The 12,381-nt window shown below is 44.2% G+C and overlaps 1 protein-coding gene across 3 annotated transcripts; it reads right to left on the bottom strand.

The window, feature by feature from the left end:
• Window positions 1–2,515: 2,515 nt before the first annotated feature.
• On the bottom strand, window positions 2,516–11,122 carry LOC116516203 (toll-like receptor 13). 3 transcript variants are annotated; one of them, XM_032228625.1, is made up of 4 exons: window positions 11,034–11,122; window positions 6,803–6,876; window positions 3,167–5,786; window positions 2,873–3,071 (listed from the first exon to the last, which is right to left on the bottom strand). In XM_032228625.1, the coding sequence occupies exons 2-4, from the start codon at window positions 6,825–6,827 to the stop codon at window positions 2,957–2,959; spliced, it is 2,760 nt and encodes a 919-aa protein (XP_032084516.1). In that variant the 5' UTR covers window positions 6,828–6,876; window positions 11,034–11,122; the 3' UTR covers window positions 2,873–2,956. The 3 variants fall into 3 exon arrangements, with proteins under 3 accessions (XP_032084514.1, XP_032084515.1, XP_032084516.1); XM_032228623.1 differs by having other exon boundaries at window positions 2,516–5,786; XM_032228624.1 differs by lacking the exon at window positions 6,803–6,876 and having other exon boundaries at window positions 2,516–5,786.
• Between the last annotated feature and the right edge of the window lie 1,259 nt (window positions 11,123–12,381).

The following is a 12,381-nucleotide window of genomic DNA, read 5'->3' as shown; positions in this document are numbered from 1 at the left end:
GCTATTGCTGTCTCTTCTCTATTCCAGTTATGGGATGTGCTGTAGTGTTGATCTCTACAACTTTAGATCTGCAACACTATTCATGATATGGGGTGGGTGGGTAGGTGGGCAGAGATTTTTGCAAGAAGTGACATAAAGAAATTTGCATTTGCATAATTAAGTATTTACTTCACTCTCAAGAAGCAGGGGAACAAGCTAATTGAGCAATGATGACTGTTGACATACCTAAATAGGAAGCTGCCTGCAAAGCGTTTATTTTGTTATTTATTCCACACTTTTTAATAACACCCCCCCCCCGACTTGCGTACGGTGACCTGGTGCAGGTAGTCCACAGCTTATGACCACCATCGAGCCCAAAGTTCCTGTTGCAAAGCGAGACCATTGCTAAGTGAGCTTTGCCCCCATTCTACGACCTTTCGTGCTACAGCTATTCAGTGAATCACTGCAGCTGTTCAATTAGTAACACGGTTGTTGAGTGAATCCGGCTCCCCCATTGACTTTGCTAATCAGAAGGTCTCAAAAGAGCATCATGTCACACACACACCCCGGGACACTGCAACCGTCATAAATATGAGTCAGTTGCCAAGTGTCTGGATTTTGATCACGTAAGCATGGGGATGTTACAATAATCGTTAAGTATGAAAAATGGTCATGTTTCTCAGTGCCGTTGTAACTTCGAACAGGCACTAAATGAGCTGTTGTAAGTCAAGGACTACCTGCACCAGCAGAGAAACCTGATATTTTTCCCTCGTCTATTTTGTTTCCACCAGCGATGGGATGCAATTCTTTTAATGCTACTGTTCTGACCGAGGTTTCCCAAGATCATGAAGCCAACTCCTCGTCCTGATAAAACCTCTTTTATTTAAACTAAAGGTGATTCCTCTCCAGCAAAGTCCTGACCAACAGTCTTTTAAGAGATTTCACAACCACTGACCTTTATCAGGCTTGGAGAGCTGCCAGGCCGATATCTTCCAAACGCCACTCTGTAGCAGACAATACGTGGCAAGAAGTCAGGAAGAGATCTTCACCCTAATGAATTGAACTAATTGTCTCCTGTAAACTCCCCTCCCCATTCACTCCTCTTTATTCCCTCTGGGAGGGGCCATTCACCATCCACCTGTAGCTTTACTTCCGAGTCGGCCCTTGTTCCTTAGCTGTTCCCTTCTCCTGGCAGCTCTGCGCATGCGCACATCGGGAACAGGCTCCAGCTGTTCTTTTGCCCCACTGATGTTAGACTCTGAAGGCAGCTGATAACTATTGGCAATCCTGGCCCCATCTCTGCCTCCGACGCAGAGTCCTCATCAGAGCCTTCCCCAGACTCCAGGCCCATGTTCCCACAACAGCTACATAAAACCACACTTGAGGCCACTCGTGCATCCATCTTAGAAGATTCTGCCTGGATGGCCTTGTTTTTCCTCTTGCTGTTCCTGCTCAGTATGCAGGCATCGTGCTCTTAATTCATCGTGGTGGTTTCCCCCCCCCCCCTCCTTCCTTCCTACCAAGGGAATACTTGAACAGATTATTTCTCAGTTAATGATGCTGGATGGGTAAACCACCGCACCACTAAGTTTATAGAGAGGAGTGGGAATTGCTCGGCGAAGAATCGGCGCAGGAGCCTTGTCTAAATAAACAGGAAATTTCAATAACGGAGCGTGTTATATTGTACCACTGTACCCATTCCCATTAGCGAAACCGATTTTCATGCTAAAGGAATTTGGAAATGGCCTGCCCTGGCTTTGGAGGTCACGGGTGGTTAGAGATGATATGTCACTTGCAAACGATTACACGCGTCTTCTGCAGATGAATCCGAAAAAGGAATGCAAATGTGACTGGACAGAAACTCTGTGGAGCTAGTACCGTAGAGATTTCCTTGTAAGGAAATTGGCCTCTTCTGATGAAGGGTGCTGGGTGGAAAAGAATTACAGATTAATAGAGTTGGAAGGAACCTTGTGGGTCATCTAGTCCAATCCCCCAGCCCAAGCAGGAGACCCTACCACCAGGATACGTTAACATGAGGCATCCTTAGTTAGAGTAACGCAGGTAGTCCTTGACAGATCACCACAGTTGAAACCAGAATTTCTGTTGTTAAGTGAGCTGGGTGTTAAGTAAGTCCTACCCAATGGTGTAACATATTTGCCACGGTTGTGAAGTGAGTCGTACATGTATTTGTTAAGTGAATCCAGCTTCCCCCATTTTGATTTTGATTACCAGAAGATGGCAGGGAAATATCACAAATTATCTATCATGTGACCCAGGAAGCTGCAACCATCGTAATACAGGCCAGTTGCCAAGCACCTGAATTCTGATCACATGACCATGGGGATACTGGTTCAGATATAAGTGTGAGGACCAACGGTAAATAATGTCATTGTAACTTTGAACAGTCACTAAACATAGCTGTAAATCAAGGATACCTCTACTAAATGAAAGTTCGCAAGTGTTTGTAGCGGTTGCCATGAATTTACCTGGATGTGTCATTTTGCTCACAGAGATCATTCTAGTCCTCACAAATGTATGAAAATGAAATGGAATGATCCCATTTCCATTACTTTTAATTTTTTAATTTTTGGCATACAGAATTGCTAAACCACTAAAACCTCGTGTGGTGATTCTCCACGTTTCATTATGGAAGCTTGCACTAATAAAAATGATCGCACTGTTTTAATTTGGTCAGTGTATAATAATGATCAAACTAAATTAATCCAATCATTTCCTATCATCAATGAGAATATTTTTTTAAAAAATTTGTATCATGTTAGACTAGGCTTAAGTGGGGTTGAGATGCACATGTGAACCAAAACATATTAAGCCATGATTGGGTAAATTTGGGCATTGTGTCTTCAAATGGAATCAGGCTTGCAGCAAGCTCGTATCTGGCGTGTCTCCTTGATCAAACCAGTCGGTCAATTTCTCCTCTTTGTCCTCAGAGTTACTGGTCTTCAGAGCCGTCCTCAACTTAGCCCAGAACAACCTCTGGGCCTCGGGATCCGGGGACCATGCAATGTACGTCTTCTTCAGCATCACTTTCCGCATCCGATGATAGACAGACAGCTCCCTCTCGGGGATGGTTTCTAGGATAACAGGAATAAGGACATCTTTTAATTCGTCGAAAAGCCGGTAGCTGGCAAGCTGAATCTCCATGGAGCACCATTCGCTCTGCAGATACCTCCTACTGATGATACAAATAGTGTGTCGGCTATTGTGGATGCTGTCTACTATATTGTCTATGACGTATCTCCCGGGCTGAAAGTCTCGGTGATGAAGGCAAAGCCGGAAGGTGGGAGCTCCCGCTTTCTCTAGACTGGGCACCAACTGTTCTAGCACCCAGCTCTCGTCCGCCGAGTTGTAGGAGACGAAGGCGTCGAACTTGTAATGCTCATCTTTGCCGCGCCTCCAGTGATCGTTGACCCAAGCACGCAAGATGTAGATGTGATATTTTATGTGCCAGTAGCTGCGATCATAAAGGAAAGGCAACAGCATCCAGAGCAGCAAAAACGGGAGGGTTGCGGAGAAGAGGTACAGCCCAATATCTTGGAAGCAGACATGGGTATCAAAGCTATAAACGTAACTGGAGTGCTGTCCAGAATTGCAAGAATAGTTATAGAGGTACACCACTTGCACCAAACTATTGATCAGCCAATTCTGGAACCACATATTGTCACAGGTACAAGCCAACGGGCACTTGCGTAGGTCAAGGTAGTTGAGCGATGGGAGAGCGTTCGCCACGCTGCTGTTGAACGTATGTAGCTCGTTCTTCCCTAACAGAAGGGAGCGCAGGTTGCTGAGGTTGCCAAATACCTCGAGGGTCAAGGTGCGAAGCCCGGCGTTCTCCAGATCGAGAGTTGTCAGATTCTTAAGGTTCTTGAATATCCCGGGGGGGAAATCCCCCATGCCATTGCTGGTATCGGCCAAGGTTAGATATTCCAGCTGCCTTAAGTCATCGAAGACATCCGGGGCGATGGACAGAATTTTGTTCTCCGACAGGTAGAGATTGCGCAAAGAGGTCAGGCCCTTGAGGAACTTGGAGGGGATGACTTTCAAGCCATGGGGCTGCTGGGATTGAAGTTTGAGGTCGTAGACTCTGCCCAGGTTCAAAAAGGGGGGTTGCTTGAGCTCATGCTTGCTGATGAAGTATATCTTATTCCCCATCAGGTCCAGCACTTGGAGAGTCCTCTCGATCGGATGGAAAAAACTGGGGATAATGTACTGGATGTTGTTGTTATCCAGGTAGAGTTTGGAAAGACTCCTCAGCCCTTCGAAGGACATGTTGGCCAGCCTGTGAATATTGTTTCCCCCCAGATCTAAAATAGACAGCTCCCCGAGACTCTTGAAGGTGCCAGGGAAGAGGACAGAAACGTGGTTGTTCCTGAGGTTGAGCGTTTGGAGGTTGCTCAGGTCACTGAAGCTGTCGTTGTAGATGTCCGTCAGAAGGTTGTTGTCCAAGCGCAGCTCTCGGAGTTTCCTCAAGCCTTTCAGGGCTTTCGGGTGCAGGAAGGCGATGGAGTTGATGTTCAAATGGAGGGTGGTCAAATTAGGGGCGTAGTGGAAAGCTGAGCTACTGATCGAGAGGATGCGATTGAAACGGAAAGAAATGGCCATCAGCTCTTCGAAGGGAGCCGTGTTAAAGCAAACTCGCAGGTGTTTCAGCAAATTGTGCTCCACCACCAACTTATTCAAACGCCTCTGCGCCGTGGCGTTCAACATTTCCCTCACGCACCCCACCGATCTGAGGCGATTCCTCGAAAGATCCAGAAGCTGGATGGGAGGGCAAGCGAGGAATGCTTGGCCACTTACGTACTTCAGGTTATTGCTCTGCAGGTGGAGGCTGAAGGGACGGCTGGATTTCCCAAGACGCTGGCACACCTTGGTCAGTTGCGAAACGTTATTTAATTGCAATCCAGAGTAATCCAGGCTGCGAGGCTTCAGGTTAGATGTATCCAAGAGCTGGAGAACATCAATCTTGTTCCCCATCAACTTTAATCTTTGGAGTCTTTGAAGGCTAACATTTGCAAAAGATGAGACGTCTGAGAACTTGTTATAAGAGAGGTCCAGCACTGTGACGTTCCCCAGGAATCTCGGGCCCGGACCCTCCATCTTACGAAGAGAATTGTTGCAGAGTTTAAGGTTATACAAAGAAGGTGGAAATCCCACTCCCGGCTGAAGGAAACTCAGGTTATTGTTGCAAAGGTTGAGGTATTTCAGCCCGTTCAATTTCTGTACGCTCTGAATCACAACATTAAAGCTGCTCAAGATGTTGAACTGGAGCTGCAAATCCAGAAGGCTTCGTAACGGACTAAAGGCCTTCGGATGAATCACGTTCAATTGATTGTTGTGCAGGAGGAGGAGGGTGAGGTTTGCCAAGCCAAGGAAAGTGCCATTGGAAAGATTTGTGAGATAGTTACAGGAGAGGTTGAGTTTCCTCAAGGCCCTTAGGTTCTCAAAGGCGCCCCCTTCTATTTTCTCCATTTTGTTGTAGCTCAACTGTAGGATCTCCAGTTGATGGAGGTGACGGAAGCTCCCATAAGGCAAGACCTTAATGGCGTTATGGGATGCATTGATCACTTGGGCGTTATTAGGGAGGTCATCCACAATACTGGAGATATTGTTCAGGAAACGTTGCATGCATTTGAAATATAAAGGATTCTTCATGGCTTGGATGCAATTTCGGAAGCCGTAAGCAGTCACCCTCTGAGGGTTGATGAGAACAAAAACCAGGAAAAGATGGACGAAGTTCATTTGGCTCATGGCTGAACGAGGTTTTTCAATCTCTGGATCAGTGCCAAAACCTAAAACCAAAACGCAAACTGTCAAGAGTTTGTTGCATAAATTCAAATCCAGAAAGCACACACAGATAACTGATTTAGCTGGATTCATTAACTTCTTTATATACGTAACAATAAATGAATACATGTACAATACCAACAGGTGGTTCTTCCAAGTAAACACAAGGCTGGAGAGTTACAGGCAAACACAAGCAGTTAGCTTCCTTTCAGCAGACAAGCTCAGACAGACTGCTAGTTTACTTCTCAGAGCAGGAGACTGCTTAAGTTTCTGTTTCATTTCTCTGCACAGACTCTGATCTATTCAAGCTCCCAATGGCTGAATTTGTTGCTATGCCTATTCATTGGCTGACCTTGTTCCCATGTCTCTCCCAGTCATGAATATTTTAACACAAACAAAATGAACCTTAAAAAACATTTCTAGGTGTGCCAATTAGGCCATTGGGGGTTTTTTTTAATGGTTACAACCAAATGGAAGGTGAAGACTTTTTAATGTGCAATTTCTACTAACTCCCGTCTTTCCCCCAAAATAAAACCGAGTCTTAAATTATTTTTGTTCCAAAAGATGCACTAGGGCTTATTTTCTGGTTAGTTCTTATTTTGGGGAAAATATGATACTAATTGCGTCCATCTGGCTGATGATCTTAACGGGTTTATTTTGGGGGGTAGGGTTTATATTACGAGCATCCTGAAAAATCATGCTAGGGTTTATTTTCCAGTTGGATCTTAATTTTGGGGAAACAGGATATTATAATCCTTAAAAAAACCACCACCACCCCAGCAATTTAAGACCATCCAACTCCAGACCGACTCTGAGTAGCCTTCATTATTTTCCCTAGTTGCCATTCACGGGTGCAGAACAACTGTGGCAAAAAAGTTGATCAAATTTTACCAATACTCGCTTAAACAAATGTCTCATCTAGCAACAGAAATTTTGCCCTCAATGGTGGTCATAAGTCGAGGACTAACTGTAGATGATATTAGAAGCTCCTGAGAAGTCCATAAGCATAAATCCAAATTACCTCTGTTCAACTCTTGACAGGTCATCAAGAAGAGTGATTAATGCCATTCCTGAACACCATGTCTTGATCTGAAACTGGATAGAAAAAAAGAGATTGTTCTTCTGTCTTACTTAATGTGCTGTTTCTACTAACAATTTTAACTGCTCTCCCTCTCCCTCTCTCTCCCCCTCCCTCCCTCCCTCTCTCTCTCCCCTATATATATATATATATATATATATGTGTGTGTGTGTGTGTGTGTGTGTGTGTTTATTTGTGCTGATAAATAAATAAAGGAAGACTAGTATAGATCTATTTCAAGCTATTTAGCTCTCATCAGCTAGCCATATCCTTACTGGGATTCGAACCTGTGATGTATTGCATCTTAGGCAAACGACTTAGCCATTTTGCCACAGGTCTCCTCCTTATCAGCTGAAGCCAGGGAAGAAGGTATATATTTAGTGTCACAACCCCTGGTAAGCCCCAATTATGGGAGGAAGCTAACTGCTTCCATCATCTGTCAATCGTGTGATATATATATATGTAAAATTCAATTTAAGGCTATCCAACTCCAGACCAACTCAGAGTAAAGGTAAAAGTTCCCCTCGCACATATGTGCCTGTCATTCCTGACTCTAGGGGGCGATGCTTATCTCCGTTTCAAAGCCGAAGAGCCAGCGCTGTCCGAAGACATCTCCGTGGCAGTGGTGGGTTGCAGGCGGTATGGCCCGGTACGGGCCTACTGGAGTCTGCCCGGAGCATCGGATACCATTCCGGTATGGTGCTCCGGAGGGCCCACCCACCTGCTGGAGCTCCTTACCGGTCTTTTAAGTCTTCGGTGCTTCCATGCACTCCACTGAGCATCTGGAGCATCGCGGAGGCGTTGTGCGTGTCCATGTGGACGCTGCCGGGCCTGTTCCAACCATACCGGTTGGATCGGGATCCGGAACCCACTACTGCTCCATGGTCATGTGGCCGGCATGACTCAACACGAAACGCTGTTCCCTTCCCACCAAAGGTGGTTCCTATTTTTCTACTTGCATTTTTATGTGCTTTCGAACTGCTATAGTTGGCAGAAGCTGGGACAAGTAACGGGAGCTCACTCCATTACGTGGCGCTAGGGATTCGAACCGCCGGACTGCTGACCTTTCTGATTGACAAGCCCAGAATCTTAGCCACTGAGCCCCCGCCGCCCCTTCAACTCGGGGTAGCTTGTGTTAGTTTCCCTAGCTGCCAGATTTATAGAGGCAAAACACATTAACTGACCCACGGATAGGCCCTAAGTGATCTTAAAACATGAATGGACATGCTTTCCTCCTCGACATTATTAAACTTAATTTTTTGTTAAAAATGTATTCTCAAATGTGGGAATTAAATGCTGAATTAATCTACAGGTACTCCTCAACTTACAACAGTTCCTCTAGCCATTGTTCAAAGTTACGACGGCACTGAAAAAAAGTGACTTACAGCCGTTTTTCACACATACAGCATCCTCATGGTCACGCAATCAAAATTCAGACTCACAGTTATGACAGCCACATGTGATCTTCTTTTGTGACCTCCTGAGACACACAGCCCATGGGGAAGCCAGATTCACTTAACAACCCTGTCACTCACTTAACCGTGGCGAGAAAGTCATAAAAAGGGGCAAAACTCACTTAACAAATACCTTGCTTAACAACAGGAACTTGGGGCTCCATATAGCCTGCCTCCCACTCCACTATTGGCTGCAATTAGACATTTGAGCGAATTACGGAAAGTGTAATCTCATTTTTCCTCTTCTCTTTCCTAGCTTCTCACTTCCTAATTATTTTAGCCAGTTTTACTTTTCTTCTTCTTAAAACATGAGGAAAACCACGCAGGTGGTTGGCACCTTGAGTGGGTGGTAATCAGTAGGAAAAAATGGGGAAAGCATTAAACAGATTGCTGATTTCCCACTCCACCTGCAATCTCTCAAAGCCGTTAAAAAGAATATAAAACATGCAGATTTATATATCACATGGACTGAAAACGCTGGATACCCCAATTTTTTTTTAAAGAAAAAACCTGAATGTAATTTCTAACAGTGGGCAAAGAATGCTTTTTAATTCAGTGGGTAGATTTATACTGACATCAATTCTTTTTATTTGGGGTGGGGGATATCATATGCATTAAAATAAATTAAGGTTTGATCCTGTGAAACTAATTGAAACTAATAGTGTTTTCCCAAAAATAAGACAGGGTCTTATATTCTTTTGACCCCTGAAATAAGCGCTTGGCCTTATTTTCGGAGAGTTCTTTTAATTTTTGAGGTGCAGGAGACGGCGAGCGTGGTCACCTCATGGCTGCTGCTATGTTGTAATATTTTCAGGGAGGGCTTATTTTAGGGAGAGGGCTTATTTCAGCGCATGCGCTCAAAAGCCCAATTGGGCTTATTATCCGTGAAGGTTTTATTTCCAGGGTTTCAGCAAGGCTCATAAAATGTGGCCTGTAGTTTCTGCAGTTAATCGACTTCTTTTGTTACCCCACACACAAGAGAGAAAAAACACACACCAGCTGCTCGCTTGCTTTCCGCATATGGCAATTGACGCTGTGTGGTGCACAACAAGTGGCAAATGCAATTTTCTGGATCTCTGCTTGAGGTCTGGCTCTTTCCTCACTCTTCAGTCTCTCTCAACTATTTTTGCACAGTGCGCAAGAATTTCATAACTCTACAACTGTATTTCTCGAACTGAGCATCAGTTTTAAGATGCATGGATTTCAACACACACACACACCCGAATTCCCCAGCCAGCTAGCTGGGGAATTGAAGTCCACGCTTCTTAAAAGTTGTTGAAGTTGAGAAACACAGATAGATACAGATACAGATTAACAGACCTTGTAGTCATCTAGTCCAACCCCACCACCACCACCAAGCAAGAGACCCTATACCATTTCTGACCAATGGAAGTCCAGTCTCTTCTTGAAAGCCTCCAGTGATGAAGCTCCCACAACTTCAGAAGGCAACTTCTGTTCTATGGGTTGGTAGCCATGGAGTTTTTTTGAGAGCCCCTTTAGTCTTCCTTCCCTTCCCCTTTCTTCCTTTCTTCCTTCCTTCCTTCCTTCCTTCCTTCCTTCCTCCCTCCCTCCCTCCCTTCCTTCCTTTCCATCCATCCATCCATCAGTCTTATTAAATCTATCTATCTATCTATCTACCTATCTATCTATCTATCTATCTATCTATCTATCTATCATCTTCCTTCCTTCCTTTTCATCCATCCATCCATCATTCTTATTAAATCTATCTATCTATCTATCTATCTATCTATCTATCTATCTATCTATCTATCTATCTATCTATCATCTTCCTTCCCTTTCATCCATCCATCCATCCATCATTCTTATTAAATCTATCTTATCTATCTATTTATTTATCTATCTATCTATCTATCTATCTATCCTTCCTTCCTTCCTTTTCATCCATCCATTCATCCATCCATCCATCCATCATTCTTATTAAATCTGTCTATCTATCTATCTATCTATCTATCTATCTATCTATCTATCATCTATCTATCTATCTATCTATCTATCTATCTATCTATCATCTTCCTTCCTTTTCATCCATCCATCCATCCATCATTCTTATTAAATCTATCTTATCTATCTATCTATCCTTCCTTCCTTCCTTCCTTTTCATCCATCCATTCATCCATCCATCCATCTATCCATCATTCTTATTAAATCTATCTTGTCTATCTATCTATCTATCTATCTATCTATCTATCTATCTATCTATCTATCTATCTATCTATCTATCTAATCTCCTGTCTTTATTATTTTTACCAATAACTCAAGGCAGTAAGCCTATCCAACAAATCTCCTTCCTCCCATTTTCCCCACCACAACAACTACCCTGTGAGGTGGGTCGAGCTGAAAAGAGTGATAGTCCCAAAGTTACCCAGTCGCCTTTCCTGGCTAGCACAGATCTAGAACTCATGGTCTCCTGCTTCCCAGCCCAGGGAGACCTAACTCTTGAATACATCTGTGGGAACTATTTCTGCCTGATGCAGGTGATAAAATTACAAATTTTGGCAAATGCTTCCTTCTCCAACCAGCAGTGTTAGCGACTGGGGGCTTACCATCTTTAGAGTATTTTTTGCTCAGCCTAAAAAACACAATGTCAGCCGTGAGACACAAACTCTTCCAGACAGATAGAAGGAGTCCTTGCTCTCTCTCCTTATTTTTTAATTTTTTAAAAAGCTTAAACTATTTACCAAGTAACAACACGCTCCTACCTTTTTCTCTATGTGCCTCAGGCCTCCACTAATACAGCGAGCGAGTGGAAGCTAAAATCAGTTCCTGCGATACCTGCGAACGTTTAAAAATGCACATACCACTCTGGTTATACAGCTTATGAATCAGTCGCTAAGGGGGAAGTACACACTAGTTGAAGTTTCTGCTTTCGTTTTTCTGGCAACACTGTGTGTTCTCTTTTACACTCATCGAGGAGAAGCAGTGGATAATGGCAGAAGCTGTGACTTGAGGTGTTAGTTGAGGAAGGCAAGCAGTGGCACCCGATGTGTATGGAAAAATAATGATGCAGAGTGTGAGCATTGTTCTTCTCACATACCGGCAGTCCTCGATTTACAAACACAATGGAGCGCAAGATTTCTGTTGCTAAGCCAGGCAGTTGTTAAGTGACTTTTGCCCCATTTAATGATCTTCCTTATGAATCAGTTAAGTTAGTGGTTAAGTTGTAGTAGTGCAGTTGTTAAGTTAGTAACACAGTTATTAAGTGAATCTGGCTTCCCCCTTGATGTTGCTTGTCAGAATAGAGCAGAAAAACAGAATTGGAAGAATAGGAATAGGAATAGGAAAGTTTATTTATAGGCCGCCCTTTTCCCTGAGGGGACTCAGGGCGGCTTACAATTCATGGGGAAGGGGATACAAACAGTGAGACATAAAACAATACATAATTAAAAATAAACAACATTCATCATTCGGGTGGGGACGGATTATAATCTAACCCCAGGCCTGACGGGATAGCCAGATCTTAAGGGCTGTGCGGAAGGTCTGGAGGGTGGTGAGGGTACGGATCTCCACGGGGAGATCGTTCCAAAGGGTCGGAGCTACTACAGAGAAGGCTCTCCTCCGCGTAGTCGCCAGTCGACACTGACTGGCAGATGGGACTCGGAGGAGGCCTAATCTGTGTGATCTAATTGGTCGCGAGGAGGTGATTGGCAGGAGGCGGTCTCTCAAGAGACCTTGGAGGTCTTCTAGTCCAACCTTCAGCTCAAGCAGGAGACCCTGTATCATTTCAGACAACTGACTGTCCAGTCTCTTCTTAAAGGCCTCCAGTGATGGAACACCTACAACTTCTGAAGGCCAGAAGTTCATTGTTCTCACTGCTAGGAAGTATCTCCTTAGTTCTAGGTTGCTTCTCTCCTTGATTAGTTTCCACCCATTGCTTCTTGCCCTGCCTTCAGGTGCCTTGGAGAATAGCTTGACTCCCTCTTCTTTGGGGCAGCCCCTCAAATATTGGAAGACTGCTATCACGTCACCCCTAGTCCTTCTTTTCATTAAACAAGACATGCCCAATTCCTGCAAACATTCTTTATATGTTTCAGCCACCAGCTCCATAAT

The sequence above is a fragment of the Thamnophis elegans genome, chromosome 12 (genome assembly GCF_009769535.1).
Source record: "Thamnophis elegans isolate rThaEle1 chromosome 12, rThaEle1.pri, whole genome shotgun sequence".
Taxonomy (NCBI): domain Eukaryota; kingdom Metazoa; phylum Chordata; class Lepidosauria; order Squamata; family Colubridae; genus Thamnophis; species Thamnophis elegans.
Note: the sequence above shows the minus strand (reverse complement) of the source record. Positions and strands in the feature narration are given on the sequence as shown.